Below are 19,786 nucleotides of genomic sequence, written 5' to 3'. Positions count from 1 at the left end.
AACTCCCTGTTTTCCTGCACACTACTAGAGAATTAAATAATTCATTTGTGGCTGTCTGCACATCACTAAAGGGAGATTATGCATATGCTTTATTAGTTTTATGTCAGCTACTTACATTTTTCTCCAGTAGTCTGCCCCTAGTGGTAGCTGCAGAAAGTGGATTTAGAGCTCTGTATAAGGCTGGATTTGCGTAGACGAGTGCAGAAACATTGCACTTGCAATCCTGCAATTTCTGCTGCAAGTACAATGAGTTTCGCAAGAAAAATGCATTGCATCTCTCTCTTCAACAGGTTTTTTTCACACGCGTGAGAATTGCATTTCGAAAGTAAAAATAAAAAAACACATAACATGGAAGTGTAATGTGATTTTTTTTTTTTTACTTCTATTTTTGAACACAACTACTATAGAAGAAAATGGGTGATTTTAGCAAAATCGCTCAGAAATGGGATTTATTTTCTATTATATGATCGGTCTGAGAAACCAATCACTGGTGAATTAATTCCTTTAAATACATTAGTTGTCACTGAAAGTGCCTGAAACTAAAATATAACCTTTATTAATATTAATGATAAAAAACCAATACTGCTAAGGCAGGATGGTTCCGACCTAAACGGACACAAAATGACAGACAACCATACAAAACAACCACAAAATTAATTGCCTATGGGATTAGCGCAATTTGCTTAAGTAATTAGAATGACTCAAATACAGAATTTTAATATATTATTTAAACTGATAATGATAAGAGGGGCTACCAGATAAGGTGGTGACCGTAGCGGGCCGTTATCGGGTATACAAGGGACCAGAAAGTGGTAGCGCCTACTGAGATAACTCCATGTTGTTATGCATTAATAAGAACATGCCTATTGATGGAAAGACACTGTTCCAAAACAACTAGAGAGCGTCACTCATAAAACCCTAAGTGGTGGATAATGACAATTAGATCATCCACACTAGACAAATATTATACTAGTACACTCGCTTATGGGAGTACTGTACTGAGTCCGTAACCTTATTTGTTACTAGACTTATTCACTTCCCCATAGGGTCATCGATCTGACAAGACCCAGTTCTTAAATTAGGTCAAAGTCTGTATCATCGGAAACAGGCTAGAAGGCTGGACTTGTAATGACAATTAAGTCAGGAGAAGTCCAAGCTACTTATAATATATGTCAATTCGCAAAATTGCGAATTTGATGAACATATAAATAGTTAGCTGAAATCCAATGTGGACCAGGGCGAACAAGATCGTCCGTAATTGTCTAATCGTCAACGCGTTTCCGCAGCGCAAGACAGATTATTTGGCGCGCTGCTTCATCAGGACGAAAATAAGACTGAATGATGCCCAAAAATTGTGCGATGCCAATCAACTGCACACAATTTTTGTTGCAATGGGTTCGAATAGCAAACAGCAGTTGCACAAAAATTGCACGTAAGAACTGGTTTTTTAATGCGCCAATGTAAGAAGGCTGGTAGATTAATTGCACATTATGTAAAAGCAAATAGAATGGTTTTTAGTGTAGTGTAATTAATAACACTGCTTTACACTAAACAGACGACTGTGGAGGCTGATTTACACAAACAGATTGATTTGCGATTATAATGCAATCAATCTTGTTGCCTTACACTAGACAGTCGACTGTAAAGGCAACCCGATTGGTTTGCAAATAGTGCAATTGACCATGCTGTTTTATAATGAACAGACAGCTGACATAGCAATCCTTATGTTAGATAGGTCCATTAATTGAACACTATTCAACAAACATAGGTGCTAGTGATTAAACAGTCTGAACACCTGATACTTGGCGTTTATTGTCCCAGACTGACAAAAGAGCCAGGGAGGTCAATTAGAAATTGTGATGATAAATTTTCTAACCTGGCTAAAGTACAATACGGTCCTAGATGGTGACCGCTATCTAAACTACACTACCAGCCCCTGTGAGGCATTATTTCAAACTGACAGACATTAGTCATTTACAGGTGTGATATCTGACCGTATTTCTGTTGGTCAGACATTGCGAGTGAAAATTGGCTGTGTGAATGCATCGTAAAAAAAAGGAATTCTGACAACTTTAAAAGATGCATTATAAAAATGAATTGCACAAAATTCAACTTCTGAAAATAAAATGATCAGGGTGTGTGCCCGTCTAAGTCTTCACTTGAATGGCTTTGAGTTGTAGTTCCCGGCATAGCGGGTGTTCAGGGTGCTGCGGTGCAGGAAAAGCTCTGAAAGGGACACCGCATTAGGGCTTATTCAGACGACCGTAAATCGGCCGGGTATTCACGCCCAGCCGATATACGGTGTCCCTCTCTGTAGGGGGAGGAGGCTGGAAGAGTCGGGAGCAGTGCTCTGAGCTCCCACCCTCTCTCCACCCCCTCTCCCACACTCCGCACTATTTGCAATGAGAGGGGGTGGAGCTAAGTTCTGTTAGCCCCACCCCTCCCGTCCCCTCCGATTGCAAATAGTGTTGAGGGGCGGAGAGGGGGCAGGAGTTCAGAGCATTGCTCCCGACTCTTCCAGCCTCCTCCCCCTGCAGAGTGGGACACTGTATATCAGCCGGGCGTGAGAACCCGGCCGATATACGATCGTCTGAATAAGCCCTTATACCAGTGCTGTGGCCTTTTACATTCTCATAATCAGTGGGCTTTCCAGAGGTCAGACCCCAACCGATGATAAAGTAGTGGTATATACTATCTATATGCCATCATACTATAATCTCTAAGGATACACCTTCCAATAGCTACCTTTTTGTTTTATATTAAATTGTTTTTTTAATCAGAACTGTGTATTTTTATTTATTTGTTTTTTATCAACTAGACAACTAAACCTGCTGAGTACTGCAACCCCAGCTGTTGGGGCATGGTTGGTCCCTATTGACCAGTTGAAGTCGTCACTGAACAAGCTGGAAACTGAGGGGACCTTAAGAGTGTGCGCTGTCATGGGTTGTATCATGACTGAGGCCCTGGAGGTGAGTAGAGGAAATCTTGCAGCTTTGCAATAAATTTGTGTTCTTTTAAATTTGTTAAAAACAAAAAAGTGTGTAAGCGTAGTTACACTCAGCAGTACACAATCTTTAACTTGTACATTTTAAGAAAAAAATATTTTCGTGGTTTCATTTCATGTAAATTATGAATACCTTTTTGTCTTTTAATACATTTCTTGTTGCCTGTATAGTGCCAATATATTCCAGAGCTAGCCCCTATTTACATCAGTCCCATTACCCAAGGGGTTCACAGCCTGATTTCCATATCTCAGACCTACAAATACAGATTTAGCAAGCGTTAGTGCGGCACTTTGGGAACCTGTTATGGCAGCTAAGTCTTTAATTCAATTCCTATGGCTTAAACCTATTGCTCCCTCTTTCAACCAAGGGGTAGCAAAAGTCATTGAAATTTGCAGGTTTGAGGAACTGTCAAGTTGGGCTAATAGATGTCATAACAAACTTGAATCTATCTGGCGGCCATGGAAGCTACGTTTTCAATCTCTTAAACTATTAAAACGGTTGAGGGAAATACTTGTGCTTATTTGGGCCTAAAACTGTTGCAACTTTCATTGCTCTCACGTTTACTTTGGGATTGACAGCTGATGCTCTTAGCTAAGGCATGAGCCTTAGCCACAAGACTACGGTCCTACTTTATTTGGTCACCCCGTCTCTTACTTTCAGCCTTTTTGGTTAAGCCAGAAGTATCACTGCGTTCTATATAATCCAACTCTCACCATCCTTCACCCCCACATAAAGCTCCTTATTAACTCCCCCACCTTTACCTATATCTCCTGAACCCCTGTACCTTTTTTTTTCATCACATCCTTAATTGCATCTATTATGTATTTGTGTTATAAAAATGTTGAAAATACAATTTCCCACTGTATTGTACTTGCAATCGATCTCAATAAAGAAAAGAATTTACAAACAAACAAACAAGAGAACCTGTCCGCTCGCAGTGGACACCTTGAGCACACACACATAATGAACACGTGTGTCAGCGTTTTGGATCTTCCATGTTATGCCTGACATATGCGGTACGGAGATCCTCCCAAGCCCGGCACTGGCTTTTTTTTTTTTCCCCCTAAGTGTTGATTATTTTGCTGATCTCTCCAAATTATTATCCTTTATTTTAATCCTGGCAGGAGTGTGTATTGCCCAACGTTGGAGAGGTAATGCAATGCCGCCTTTAATGAATGTAATAAAAGGAGTAAATAATAACTGTTAGTTTGAGTTCTAGTGTGGCAGATAATAATGCACAGTTCAGATCTGGGATGCCAATGTAATGTCTGTCTAAAATATCTGTTCAGTCGGGATGCTGTTCCATAATACTTTGACAATACTTTAACATTGCTGTTTTCATTATGCTACATGTCCTTACATTTGTTACATTTGTAACCCTTTTCATTGTGCAAAAATCTACATAATAAAGAATGTTAAAGTAAAATGCACCTTCTGTAGGTGGTAGAACACACAACACATTAGACAAGCAAACGTCAAAGCCGTATTTACCGGATCCCGATAATCACTTACATTTGCACATCCTGCCTGCTATACTTAATTTCACAGTCACCTCTTGTCTCGTTGACGTATGTGCAGTGTGACAAATAGACTGCTACAAAAACAGTTCAAGGTGAAATGTTACATAAGAAACTGCTGCAATGTCTTTGTCAAGTTGGTATAATGCTCCTGTGTCAGACCTTTCTGATAGAGGCTGATTCTGGAAGGATTTTAGGATAATGGACCTGAAATGTTTTTAAATGAAAGTTTTCACACTTGGCGGTCATTTACACGGGCCTATTTACGCTCTGTATTATGGAACACTGAATGCCCATGACTTGTATTGGGGCATTCAGACCTGCAGATTTCGCGCATGTGAAAGTCCACTTTTAATTCCTCAACAATACAGGACCGTACATTTATGTTCTGTGCTTTTGGGGTTTGTATGGAGGGTATTGATAGCCAATCCCGCACCATACAGTGCAGGTGCTGGCAGTTTTTCACAGCTGACACCCGCCGGCAACAGTGCTACCGCTGATCGCAGCTATTAACACTGTAAATGCCACTGTAAGTTCTGACAGTGGCATTTAACTTTTCTGATCGGTTTCACAGGTTCCTGGACGCCACCATTCCTCCTCCCCCGCGATAAATAGCAGTCTTGTAATACATCTTTTCAATAGCCATTCTGTAATATTATAGCATAATCAACTGTTATACTCGGAAACTATTTTGACATGCTGATTGGGACTTCTCATCACCTACTTTCAAACATGTTTGACAGAGAAGACTTCTTACATCTTGATGCCTCCTCTGGAACACCCCGGACGTGCTCTAGACAATCTCACTCACGACAATCCGCTAAGTTGCAAGCCTCACCATACTCTCCCACTGGGGCGCGCTCTGAGCTTTCCTCCGGGGACATCCCTTGATCGGGAGACGAGGCATCTGAGTCTCCCTCTAATTTGAATCTGGATGAGGAACAATCGGCCAAATTATACTCTTTGGTTGATAGATTGATAATTGCTGTGAAGGACATCCTCCAGGTGAAAAATCCAGAAGCATCAGAGAAAGTCTGTTTGACGTCAGAAGTGTTTTCCTAAGGTCCTTCTATCCCACAAGGAATTTGAATTTGTCCTGACTAGGAAATGGAATGTTCCTGCCAAGTATTTCACTAAACCGAAGTGCTTGGATATCATGTACCCCTTCCTGGAAGTGTCCATCAACAAATGAGCATCATTTCTGGTGGTAGACCCTCCATTGTCACGCTTGGCAAAATAAACCACGCTACCTATGGCGGACGCCCGCAATGAGCTGCAATCACTGACCAAAACATCCTTTGAGACAGTAGGCTCAGCCTGCAACCTATCTTTACTTCTACCTGGATCAGCAGGGCTACTTGTGAGGTGAGTCAAGCACTCACAATATGTGAATGCCCAGCATTTCTGCATGGGGTCCCTAAAGTCGGTCATCGCATCCATGGAACAAGGGGAAATCCTGTCATCCATTGACATCAAGGGCACATACCTCCATGTGCCCATCTTTAGAGCGCATCAGTATTTTCTGCGCCTCAGTTTGGTTGGAACACTGGGACAGCCTCTAAATGTGATGTCAGAGGGAAGATGCTCAGCGGGGACGTGGGACACAGCGGGGAGAGGTGAGTATATGCTGGTCAGCTATTTTACTGAATGGGGAATGGGGTTTTACAAAAAAAATACTCGGACAGCCCCTTTTACTGAAAACTGTGTTCTCTGGTGAATCTATGCTTAAAATGTCATTTAAAGACTGAAAATATTAATTCACGTATGTATGTGTTCATCTATATGTAACTTTGGTAGTCATTTGTTTCTCAAATTATAGTTTTCTGATTAATACAGGCCATTCACCTTTTATTGCCTATTTTATGTTTGTTTCAGAATAAAAGTGTTCATTTTCCCCTGAGAAGCAAGTATAACAGGCTCACTAAACAAGCCCGTTTTCTCCAAGAAAATCCATCCTGTCTACTTTGTAACTTACTTCATCACTACTTACATCAAGCCAATTACTCCATCATTGAAGACGCCACATTAGTGAGTTTTTATTAATTTCTTCCTTTTTTTATAATTAAATTAGATTGTGAATTTTTAATTCAGGCAGAATGGCCGTTTTGATAAATACAGAATTGATTATGCTAACCGTATAAATGATGAATGTAGTATTGCTGATTGGTTATAGCAAGTTATTAACTGTATAAAAGGAGCAGAGCTGTCAATCATATACTGTGTTTTAATGTTTGCGAAGCTCTGTCGGTGTAAAATATGCTTTTTTAATTTTGTTAATTTCTGGGGGTTAAAGGGGTTTTGCCTGGAGCACACCCCATTTCATATCTGTCCTATTAGGTATGTGAAAATCAAAGAACAGGGTCCCTTGCTTGGGATCCCCCTCTGACCCAGAATGGAGAGTCACTCATTAGGAGCCGATCCTGATCCTGACCTTGTGCCGTTTATTACAGCACAGCCATTCTTGTGAATAGCTGTCCTCTAACACTACATTTCCCGTTGGAATGCTTGAATGGTAACAAATTCCCTTGGCAAAATCAGCTGGTTGCCAGAGGGGCCAAGGGACGAGTTGTGAAAGTTGGCACAATTGCTTTTTAAAGTTTTTAAAGAAAAATTAAATATTGCAGGGAAATACATATAACCTGTAACATTTTTTTGCAATTGGGACTTATTTCATAGCTTTGTGCATAAATTAGTTTCAAAGTTCTCAATGGTTTTCCTTTTATTTCTTTTAGAGTGATGGTCTCCCTGCTCTTGTCACATTGAAAAAGGGGCTTGTTGCTCTTGCGAGGCAGTGGATGAAGTTTATTGTTGTGACACCAACGTTTAAAGGTGTACGCTTGGTCCGACCAGCCCAGCCACTGAAGCCACAAAATACCCTGAGGAGAGATGAGGATGATGTGAATGGTTTAGAGAATGGTGGAGCTTTGCAAAGTGATACCAGTGCAGATGGGGCTGAGTTTGAATTTGATGCAGGTATGTTACATTTATGCTTTCTCTATTATATAATTATAAATATACTCTATCAGATGTGTGCTTGTGTACACTTAGGGGGGCCTTCACAGTGGCGATAAAATCACGCAATGCGAAAGTGAGTGAAAATGCATAATTATGAAATCAATGATTGTCAATGGCTTCATTCTCATTTGCAACGTTTTCACTAATGCGATGCTGGGTAAAAAATATCTCAGCATGTCCTATCTTTTGCGATATAGCCCATTGTTTTCAATGGGGCTGGCGGAAGCAAACCAGGCATCGAGGTGACATGTACCCTGTGTAGTACTTTTATATTTTTCTCTAGCCCGAGGAAAGGGATGGGTGTCAGTTGTTCGCATTAAAAGTCGTCCCTTCTAACTCCTAGGTCAAGTATAAGCCCGTTAGTGTCTGCCTCTGCCATTGGTTCATCCACACCCCGTTGCCATTACAGAGAATGGAAACTGAAGGGACTCCCTATCAGACACCCCCTCTTCATCTTCTTTTGGGGAAACCTTTAATGGTATGGGGCCTGTATCTACAGTTGTGGGAGTTTCAGGTGACTCACTTTTTGGAACCAGATTCTTCTCCCACAATCTCCAGAAATAAGGGGAAATCCCTTCCCACAATATAATCATGTAACTATGTGGAAACTAAGCCAACCTTATGATAGATAGACCCATAGGGGGTGGTAATACAACAGTAGTTTCCTAGATATAGGTGTCCTTAGACACACAAGTCACAGTATATAGTTCAGGCAGACTGACAGAAGAGACCAGCTTAGCGTTCACAAGTGTTGCCACACTCCCAGAATCCAATAATGCAATTATGTTTTTATTATCCATTAATAAGTCGCATAAATGTCTCTTTGAACCCTCTGTACAAGCAGCCATACACACCACCTCTGTGAAAAGAGACATGCGGTTTTTCGAAAAAAGGTAACCTTGTATTGCATTAGTTCAGTAGTCACTGGACAGCTTGTAGCAAAATGTCGTAACTCTTGACATCAGAAGCATCTTATAGGCCTATCACCTCCACCAGCAAAAGTTTTTACATGTTTCCCGAAACAGTTCTACTCAGTCCTGCTGGTGATTTAGGCCGCCTGCACACGGGCGGAAATCCCGCCGCGGGATTTCCGCCACTGAAAGTTTGCATAGGAGTGCATTACAATACGCACTCCTATGCAGACGGCCGTGGTTTGGCCGCGCGAAATCTCGCGCGGGAAATAAACCGCGGCATGTCCTATTTTTGTGCGGGGCACGCACTCACCCGGCCGCCGGCTCCGGTCTGCGCATGCGCCGGCTGCGCGGCAGCCGGCACATGAAAGAGCCGGGGCCGCCAGGCGCGGGAGAGTACGCGCTCGTCCCTGCAGGCTCTCGGGTCGGGTCCCGCGGCGAGAATTCTCGCTGCCGGATCCGACCTGCTCGTGTGCAGGCGGCCTTAGTCTTTCGAGGACATGACGGCTGGTATGGTAGGAGTCCATGCAGCTCCTCAGCCACGATCTAATGCTCCACCAGATCAATCAGCTGATTGGGGGTCACCATGGCTCACCCATTTCCTCAAAGCCAGTGGTAGTACTCTTGGGTACTTGTCCAGGGTCTCACACTGTACTACCTGGGATTATGGCAAAACCTCAGGTTGCAGCAATTTTTGGGTCAGGTGCCCAAAACAAACATCTGAACTTGGTGGTTTACCCAGTTAGTCTATTGATGTATTCTCTGGACTTACTGCTAGTCACACCTATATGTGCAAAGGTCTCTGCTTTAAGTAGGTCATAGTCCTGGGTTTTTTTGCGCTTCCCCAACAAAGAACGGAGAAATCGGGCCTGCCCATCTTCCCTTTGCCCATGCTTCTCACACGTGATCTTTTCAGGTGAAGCAAGGAAAGCTTGATCATCATCCAGTGTCCTTTTTTGTAAATAGTGACTCACATGAATCACTCGTTGCTGTTGGGCGGCTCACCTTGGTTTGTACGATATTCTGCAGAATCTGGCCATCTTTATTTGTAGGCTTCATTAACAAGTTCAGCTGTGCCATCAACGAGCGGTGTGCCTCTTGCACAGCTGCATTGGTAGCTTGTTGCTCTTGGGTGGCAGCCTGCTGAGTGCTGATGGTATCTCACTGCACTTCTGTAGCCTTCACTAATGTCCTTAGCACATCCTGCATTTCAAAGGCTTTACCATGTTGTCCGCATCCTAAACGCCAATTGTGAGGGCGTTCGCTCAGGATCATCTTTTGCTCGGGGTGAAGAACAGATCTTTTTCACCAAACACTGAATCGGCATTCAGAAATAGGTTTAAGTGGGCATCCGCCTTCTCATTCCGTGGCAAATATGCCCATAGCATGCTATGGTAAAACGCTTTTTTTTCCTGCATGGAAATCATTTGCAGTTTTCTGCTCGTGGAGGAAAAAAATCGCAGCATGCTGTATTTTTGAGTGGGATTCCGTGCAGACTGCTTCCATTGAACTCAATGGCAGTTGTCCGACCCACAGCCCTTCTGCAATGACATTGCGGAAAGGTCGCGGGTACCAGCATCATCACCTAGCAACGGTGAGGGAAAATCAGGGAATTGGGGAAAAAACTGTACTGCGCATATCCGACGGCTCGCTGTGCGTACAGAAAAGAAGACAGGTATGCGTGAATGCCGGCTGGACACAGGGTCGTTTTGCGCTGCGGGCTCCGACCTGGTTGTGTGTAGGCGGCCTTCAACTGACACACTCTTTATTAGCACGGTAGCAGTAAAATAAAACAGAACAGGAACAAAAGTACCACCTTGCTTTCTATGGTACTAACAAGTACTCAGACGACTCCTCTCTAACAACTAGAGAGCTTCTCCCTGCCTGCTTGCAACACAAGAATTTTGAGCCACCGTAGTCACATATCACTCGAATAAAGAAAGCAGCAGCATATGATGCAGGTGAACAGACAAGTCTTTATTCCTCCATTGTTCAAAACAAGAATTTTGAGCCACCATACTCGCATATCACGATTGTAGCTCATACAGAGCAGTACTGGCCTGTCTAGCTGCTCCTTAAGGATCCACCTACAGGCTTACATCATTAATCGGCCAGCAGGGGGTACTCTCCTTGCTGCTGTGTATACAGCACAAACCTGGAAGAAACCTCCTTCCTTCCATGACTCTGCCTTTATTTTTATCTCACCATGTATAACTTGCCTTACTGAATATTTTTTAAAAGGTTTCCTTGGGGGTAAACCTTCAGTGGGTACAGAAGAGAAGAGTCATTTGGCAAAGAAGAGTCATGCTGATTCATGAGCTGCCAAGCTAACCACACCCCCTTTTCCTTGCTAGACAGTTTCTCCTATCCCGTATTACACAGTAAACTCTGTTGATTCTGAGAAAGGGGGTGTAATTGGCTTAGTAGCTCATGAATCAGTGTGACTCTTCTCTGCTCATTTGCATATGGCAGAGGATAACTTTGGACCCGAATTGCAGAGGTACACGGGTTCATATAAAATGGAGAAGGCATTAGAATTTATTCAGACGTTTATAGATATTTTGTGTTGTTTTAGCAGTACACTGAATCGTCGTGTTACGGGGGCTTCATAATAAAAAAATACACCTTGTGTTCACTCTCTAGTTCCAGGGTATTTGTGGTATCTGGACATACCTCTGTCTAATTTAAATGGCCACCTTTAACATGGGTATATGCATTACTTCATATTTGTCTTTAAACGATTAGTTTTTGTTGTTTTGTTTTAGCTACTATTAGTGAACATACAATGCTTCTGGAAGGAACCAATACGCGACCCCCTCCTGCAGGCGTTTCTTCTGGTCCTGTGACTGGGGCTGAAATTATGAGGAAGCTATCGAAATCCCATGCTCATAATGATTCAGCTTTGAAGATTAAAGTAAGTTACTTTTCTTTTAAGATACATTTTGCCAAAGCCAATCTACACTTGCCGTCCCTTGTATGTGTATTCAGTAATATGCTCCACTTAATCTAGGTGTTAGGTTTGCTTAACTCACTTGCTGGCCTGACATTGGCACATTCTTTGTAACAGTCTTTTATAACCTCATGGTTTCACGCATTAAACTTAGAAGCGAGATCAATGACTGCATTCCCGTTTCTTTTAACTTAAAGGCAAACTGGTGAAAACCATAGTTTACTACTATCTTTCCATGTCAAGTGACTTCTAATTAGGTATGGGCCATTGCATAGCAACAATCCAAGAATGCACTGAGTGCACATTTTCTTAGCCCTGTGTTTTCTGATACTGTCACTGAACCTCCTCCAAGGCGTTTCTGGTATTTGGTAGATGAGGTAAGGCTTCGAACAAATCATCGTGGCCGCTTCTTGCATTTGGCTGTGGAGCTTGTACAAGATCTGTGACGTGCATGCTGTTGCATAGGACACGGTCCGGAGCTGTTCCTGTTCTCTTCTGCACTTGTTCTTCAGTGTTTTGCTCACAATTTGGAATAACAGCGGTTTGTGTAGATAAGGGAAAATCACGGGTATATGGTGTGCTCAGACGAAGGAGATGTGGAGGGTCAGCGGTGCATCGGCAATGCTGACCTCTCCAGGTCTCCTCCTTTGCCCGAGCGCACCATATACTCCCAATTTTCCTTATTTACACTTCCTATACCAGAGCTTGTCTGTTCACCAAGAGGAGAGGGTGCAGCTGTTGGACCCTACTATTATTATATGGTCTCAGGTATCATTTTTCCACTCTTTTATTTGACCTTATTTGATGCAGTTTTACATTATGGAGCTTCTTTTTATTCCTCTAGTTTTAGGCCTCATGTCCACGGGGAAAATAATAATTAAAATCCGCAGCGGATCCGCGCCCCATAGGAATGCATTGACCACCCGCGGGTAGCTAAATACCCGCGGATGGTCAATAAATGTGAATTAGAAAAATCATGGAGCATGAAAAAAAATGGACATGCTCCATTTAGGCCTCATGTCCACGGGGAAAATCAGATCCGCTGCAGATTCTACATGTAGAATCTGCAGCGGGTCCCTCCTGCCCCGCGGACATGAGCGCCGAAAATAGCAATTTAAAAGCATTTACCTTTCCGTAGCGGACGGCGAAGATCAGCTGTTCCTCACGGCCGGATCTTCATTTTCGGCCGGCGGATGAATTCCTGACGCCGGCGGCACATCGCCGGCACGTCGTCGACGTGCCGCGCGCATGCGCCGGGCACATCCGCCGAGCCGAAGCAAGGGAGATGCAGCCGTGAGGAAGAGCAGAGCTTCGCGGCCCGCTGCGGGTGAGTAAATGCTTTTAAATTCCTATTTTAGGTCTCCCGCGGATCCGGACGGCTTCCATAGGCTTCAATAGAAGCCCGCGGGAGCCGTCCCCGCGGGAGACCCGCATGAAAATGGAGCATGGTCCAGATTTTTTCATGCTCCATTTTTTTTTAAATCACTTTTATTGACGATCCGCGGGTATTTATGTACCCGCGGGTGGTCAATGCATCCCTATGGGGTGCGGATCCGCGCGCGGGAGATCCGCTGCGGATTTTAAATGTCATTTTGCCCGTGGACATGAGCCCTTAGGGCTCATGTCCACGGGCAAAATGTGATTTAAAATCCGCAGCGGATCTCCCGCGCGCGGATCCGCACCCCATAGGGATGCATTGACCACCCGCGGGTACATAAATACCCGCGGATCGTCAATAAAAGGCATTTAAAAAAAAATGGAGCATGAAAAAATCTGGACCATGCTCCATTTTCATGCGGGTCTCCCGCGGGGACGGCTCCCGCGGGCTTCTATTGAAGCCTATGGAAGCCGTCCGGATCCGCGGGAGACCTAAAATAGGAATTAAAAGCATTTACTCACCCGCAGCGGACCGCGAAGCTCTGCTCTTCCTCACGGCCGCATCTCCCTTGCTTCGGCTCGGCGGATGTGCCCGGCGCATGCGCGCGGCACGTCGACGACGTGGCGGCGACGTGCCGCCGGCGTCAGGAATTCATCCGCCGGCCGAAAATGAAGATCCGGCCGTGAGGAACAGCTGACCTTCGCCGCCCGCTACGGAAAGGTAAATGCTTTTAAATTTCTATTTTCAGCGCTCATGTCCGCGGGGCAGGAGGGACCCGCTGCAGATTCTCCATGTAGAATCTGCAGCGGATCTGATTTTCCCCGTGGACATGAGGCCTTAGGTGCGGATCACGCTCCGGATAGCCCCATTGATCTCTATGGGGTGCGGGAAATCCGCTGCGGGTGTTAAATGCCATTTATTTGGGTGCGTGAAATCTGCATGCGGATTACAAGTTTGGCTTCTTTTTCAGTGGCCTTGCATTTTTTTTCACGCGCAGATGCAAAAATGCCATCCGCGTGCATACACGCGTGAAAAAAAACGCATCCGCGTGTCATCCGCATGCAATAAAATACTATTTTAAGCTCATCCGCACTGCATCCGCGGCCCAAATCCGCGTTACAAATCCGGAGCAGATTTGATTTTCCCCGTGGACATGAGGCCTATGTCTGTAGAAGTGACCTTGCCACATCTGATATGATAACTGGTCAATACATTTTTACAAAAGTCATGTTACTGAAATAAAATTAGTAATTTCTTATCAATTTTTATGTGCTCAACACAAATATGATAGTCAAAATGCAAAATTGGCTTTTTTTTGTAATCTGCAATAATTGTTTACATCACAAAATGCATGGCAATAGTAATAGGCCTATGGTTAATACCTGTAAAAAAATTCATAGACTACTTATTAGATGTCTTTATCAGTCTCTTGTGCAGCTGTCCGGGAGCATCTCTGCTCAGTGTCCAGTAGTAGTCAGCGTGGCAGTGGAGTGTCCAGCAGTAGGCAGCCAGCATCTCTGTGGAGTGTCCTGCAGTAGTCAGCCAGCATGATAGTGTCCTGCAGTAGTCAGCCAGCATGATAGTGTCCTGCAGTAGTCAGCCAGCATGATAGTGTCCTGCAGTAGTCAGCCAGCATCTCTGTGGAGTGTCCAGCAGTAGTCAGCCAGCATCTCTGTGGAGTGTCCAGCAGTAGTCAGCCAGCATGGTAGTGTCCTGCAGTAGTCAGCCAGCATCTCTGTGGAGTGTCCAGCAGTAGTCAGCCAGCATCTCTGTGGAGTGTCCAGCAGTAGTCAGCCAGCATCTCTGTGGAGTGTCCTGCAGTAGTCAGCCAGCATGATAGTGTCCTGCAGTAGTCAGCCAGCATCTCTGTGGAGTGTCCTGCAGTAGTCAGCCAGCATGATAGTGTCCTGCAGTAGTCAGCCAGCATCTCTGTGGAGTGTCCAGCAGTAGTCAGCCAGCATCTCTGTGGAGTGTCCAGCAGTAGTCAGCCAGCATGGTAGTGGACTATTTTCGCTGGTATCTTTGTTCCATTGCTGTGATATCTTGATGCAAACGTTCGCCATATTCGTCACTAACCATACCACAGTTGTCTGGAAAGAAATCCAGATGGGAATGAAGGAAGTAGATCTTGAGAGACATATTGCAGCCAAGTTTCTGATACTGCATCAGCATGTCTTGTACTAGTTCCTTGTAGTTTTGTGCCCTAACATTCCCAACAAGGTTTGTAGACACTAGGCAAAAAGCATTCCATGCTTGTTTCCCATCACCCTGCAGCAAGTTGTTGAACCGTTCATCTTTGAAGAGCTCTCGAATCTGAGGACCCACAAAAACCCCCTCTTTAATCTTTGTCTCGCTGAGTCGAGGGAATTTTTTATGAAGGTATTGGAAAGGTGGTGACTAGAGATGAGCGAGCACGCTCGGATAATGCAGTTACTCGAGCAAACATTACTGTTCTCGAGTAACTGCATTTTTGTCCGAGCAGGCGCGGGGGAGCGATGGGGGCTAGCGGGGAAAAAAGTGAGAGAGAGATCTCTCGCTCCGCCCCCCCCCCCCCCCCCCCCAGCCTGCTCGGACAAGAATGTAGTTACTCGAGAAGAGCGATGCTCGCTCGAGTAACTGCATTATCCGAGCGTGCTCGCTCGTCTCTAGTGGTGAAGTTCAGTCCATGGCTTTCACAAAGTTCTTCATCAAACCTAGTTTGATGTGAAGGACTGGTAGCAGGATTTTGTGAGCCTTGACCAGAGCTGGGTGCTGGATATTATTCTCTCCAACTACTACATTTTGTCTGCGAGTCAAATCCTTCCACAACTAGTGCAATTCCTTTGCTCGGCTATCCTACTCGCATAAGAAACACATGTATTTTGTATATCCCTACTGCAGTCCCATTAAAAGTGTAACTACCTTCAAATCGCCCCAGAGGTGCCAGCTGTTCTTGTTATACTCAATGGAATTCAGTAGCTACTTTAAGTTATCATACATCTCTCTTTTATGGACAGCATGCGCTACTGGAATAGATGGATGACTGTTTCCGTTGTGCAAAAGCACAGCCTTAAGACTCAGTTTCGAGGAGTCTCCAAATAGTTTCCATTCTTGTGGGTCATGAGTGATTTATGAGGCCTTAAATATCGGAACAGAATACCAGATTACCTTCCTTTCTGAAGAAAGGCTCAAACTGTAACGAACGATGTTACAGTCCTACTGTATACATTTACACAGTGAAACACAGAAAATAAACTATATGAAATATCTTAAGAACCAAAAAGAACCAATAAAAACTTCATGGTCATATTCGTGTTCGGCACACCAAGATACTACAGATTAGGACCTTTTAAAGTCTGTAACCATTTCAGTGTTGACCAGTGTATAATGTAAAACATATTACCAGAGCTACTGCCCACAGACTGGTTTCAACAACCTAGCAAACAGAAGCTGAATTATTAGATAGCAGAGAGCAAAATAGAATATGGGTTAGGGATTATTGGGAATGATTAAATATGTCTGCTGGAATTTCTTTTTAAAGGGAACCAACTATAAGCACCTTAAACTAAGTTATGGTGCTTATAGTTCAGGTGATGGGGAATGAATGGAGCCTCTTTTTATACTCACCTGGCTCCATGTTCTTGTGGTGTCCCCCAGCAAAGTTGGTGCGTACATGGCCAGCTTGACTCTCTTCACAAGGCTGTGCATACTTCCTTCTGTAAAGAGGCAAGCTGGCCGTGTGCGCTGACTTCTCTGGGGGGAAGCAGGTGAATATGAAAAGAGGCTCCACGAATTCCACATCACCTCAACTAAAAGCACCATAGCTTAGATTATCATGCTTATAGTTGTTGACAGGTTCCCTTTAAGATACAATGTATGTTTTGGTGCAAATTCAGAAGAGTAGTTTTGAAGGTGTTTGGCAAACTGTCTTAGCCATTTCTCTATGTTTTGACTCATCCTGTAGGGTAATTTACATTACTGTATATACAGTATATTCTAGCTGGCTGGATTGTTTTAACAGTCACTCAGCTTCTATGAACTACTGTTCCCTGTTCTGCATTGTCACTTGGCATTACATGTACACTGATCTGCTGGGCTGCTTTCAGGAGTATCTACATCCCCAGGCACAGAGTTATCTCTTCTCAGATCTCATTGATTTTGTCACATTCTTATGCAAAGTATATTTACTGTTTTTATGTTTTTTTTTTTTAAGGGGATCCATCCTTATCATTCTCTGAGCTACACTAGTGGAGACACAGCAAATGATTCTCCTGCCCATGTCAGTAGATCTGGGATGCCTGTGAAGGAAAGCCCAAGGAAAGAGAGTCTTCTGAGCTACTTAACTGGGAGCTTCCCTAGTCTGCACAATCTCCTGGATGGGACGCCGCAGAGAAATGCTACAGCTGTTAAAAGCAGTTCACTTACCAGGACAGGTATTATTGACTGTATTAGTGGTTGAGTGTTGATGGCACACACAGGATGACCTCTTCAATGTATTACATTTGTGTGGTTGTTTAGGATATTTACTTTTTCCTGTTCACAACTGTTGACAAACATTTTAAAGACATTTATGGCATGTCCACAGGATTTGCTAGAAATGTCTGGTAGATGTGAGTTCCACCTCTGGGACTTTCATCTGTCTCCAGAACATAGGTTCCTCCTTTGTCCCCATCTTGCCTCATTCTGCCTGATCAGATTGGAAAATGAATGTATAGGTGACCGTGTAAGTCTACGGTTCTCTCCATTCACTTTTATGGCAGACGAATAAACTATCGAACATGGTTGCTGGAGCACACCTTCTGGAGAATAGGTATGTTAGCGAGAGGTGAGACCAACATCTATCAAACACGCTGGCCTCCCCTCGCCCGCTGCATAAAGACTTACAGCTCCTCTTCTGTCTTGTGTATAGGGAGAGAGCTGTCAGTCTTTATGTAGTAGATGGGGAGAAACAGTGGCGGCTTGGTCCGTGGCTCAGAGCGCAACTCTGAGTCAAACTTCAATGTGTATTTATTCTGAAACATCGCAACAGTGGCAACAGCCTTTCCTGGCCCGGGTTTAGGCTGCCCATGGTTCAGGCAGCATGAATCTGATGACAGAATCCCTTTAAACGTTATGTTTTCTTCCATTGTTGAGAGTAAAAACATGTATGTTTAATGGATGACCATATGGCAGTGTAGAAGGGCCCTAAGATGATAATACTGGGCAATAGTTGAAAGAAATCCAGATTTTATTCCCAGTATAATGCAATAATTTCACATGATGGTGATGTGATAGTCTTACATGTTACACAAGTAGAAATTATAGTGAACCAGCTGACTGGTAAAAAGTTGTGAAAGGTAACCTACATCACACCCAACATGCTCAGTTGTTTGCTTTGCTGTTTATATGTGCCAGACATAAATGTCTTTCTAACTTGAATTGCGGGATCCGTGCAGGGCACCCGTGCGGACGATCTCTAGTTCAAGCCGCCTATATAGAAACCTGGGCATCAGCAGCTAAGTTAAAGCATGCATATTTGTTTTGCGTACCTTTTTGGTCCAGAAGACAAACAGCAGCATGTTCCATTTCAGTGCGGTTACCACACGGACGACTTCCGTTGAAGTCCATGGAAACCGTCGATCCGCGGCCCATCCGCAGTTAAAGTTGTGGACGGGTAAGCAGGGTTCTCAGCCGCAGGCAGGGTCGGATTCCACTGTGGGTTCCTGCATGCGGAATCCGACCCGCCTGTGCACACGAGCGCTTACTGTGGAGAATGCTGATGGCTACATAACATAAAAGCTGCTATTTGAATTTCATTTTCTTAGTGGGTATCGTGTAACAAACTCATTATGTCCAAAATGGTCTTAAGGAGAACCTGCCATAAAGTTTTTTACAATGTAATCAATGATAAAACTTTAACAGTGCGGCTAATGAGATTTTCTTTATTGCTAACTAGCTTTGCAATACGCACCCTGGTACCTCTACAATCTGCTTTGGAAGTTTTCTCGTGCTGTATTGTAAAGGGTGTTAGTGCCAGTGTGGTTCACCCATAGCATGCAGCGCAGCCCACTGGTTTAAAAGATGGCGTCACTAATGGGCTACGAACTCTGCATGGTGCGGTGCACTACACATACTGTGTGGCCTGATACCCTGTCTATATATTTTTTACACTTATGCGCAAATATGGTGCTGGGCAGCCGCTGCCTCCATATGGGGAAGATGTGTGAGTAATGGTTTATCAGAAACTTGGACCTGTGCTCCTCCTATAGCACTTTGGCTGTCTGCATGCGGAGGGATATGGTGCATTTCTTGCACCTCCTGTGTCACAAAATAGTAAGTATGTGGCCATTTTTTCCTTTTCTGTGTGTTTTCTGTATTGTAAAGAGCTGAATGGAGTCAGATTTCTTTCCTCTGTCCTGCGCCTGGCACTGCCTATTCTTGATCAGCATGCCTATTGATTTCTCCTCTTCGCTGTAATCCCACACAGGCACTATAGCAAACCCTGCCTGCACCTCAGATACCCCTAAAGCCCCATTTAGACACAACGATTATCGCTCAAAATTCGCTCTAAAGACGTCTTTTGAGTGATAATCTTTGTGTCTAAATGTGCCCATCTTTCAGTTTTCTGCCGAACTACTGTTTTCAGTTCTGCTTTAAAACCCTCGTTCAGCAGAACAGCTGATAAGCTGGACCGCAGGCTGTGTTCTGCTAGCAGAGATCTGATAACAGCTGATAACATTGCTACAGCTGTTCTCAGTTCTCACTGGCAGAACAGCTGATTAGCAGAACCACACACTGTGTCTACTGTCTATGGTGCTGAATTCTCCAAGGGGAGCCCACAGCTGAACAGTACAGCTAATTACAGTGCTCATACCACCTGCTGAGTCCTGTAACAGCTCCCAGAAGCTCATGTGCATGCAAATGAAGCTGATAAGTACTAATAGCAATTAGCGCCTATTAGTACTTTTATGCAAAACGATTGCTGATCTTTCAATCTTTTGAAAGATATCTGTGTGTGTAACTGGACCTTTATTTGCTGAGACTCCAGTGGC

At 44.0% G+C, this 19,786-nt stretch overlaps 1 protein-coding gene across 11 annotated transcripts in view; it reads left to right on the top strand.

Annotated features, from left to right (window-relative positions):
- The window catches only part of BLTP1 (bridge-like lipid transfer protein family member 1), a 240,840-nt gene that overhangs the window by 120,733 nt on the left and 100,321 nt on the right, over window positions 1-19,786 (top strand). For all 11 annotated transcript variants that reach the window (XM_066573794.1, XM_066573788.1, XM_066573798.1 and 8 more), the window contains exons 38-42: window positions 2,819-2,969; window positions 6,398-6,550; window positions 7,255-7,495; window positions 11,214-11,362; window positions 16,969-17,188. In XM_066573794.1, coding sequence (XP_066429891.1) covers window positions 2,819-2,969; window positions 6,398-6,550; window positions 7,255-7,495; window positions 11,214-11,362; window positions 16,969-17,188 — 914 coding nt within the window. The remainder of the gene's footprint in view (window positions 1-2,818; window positions 2,970-6,397; window positions 6,551-7,254; window positions 7,496-11,213; window positions 11,363-16,968; window positions 17,189-19,786) is intronic.

Source organism: Eleutherodactylus coqui, chromosome 7 (genome assembly GCF_035609145.1).
Source record: "Eleutherodactylus coqui strain aEleCoq1 chromosome 7, aEleCoq1.hap1, whole genome shotgun sequence".
In the NCBI taxonomy this organism is placed as follows: domain Eukaryota; kingdom Metazoa; phylum Chordata; class Amphibia; order Anura; family Eleutherodactylidae; genus Eleutherodactylus; species Eleutherodactylus coqui.
Note: the sequence above shows the minus strand (reverse complement) of the source record. Positions and strands in the feature narration are given on the sequence as shown.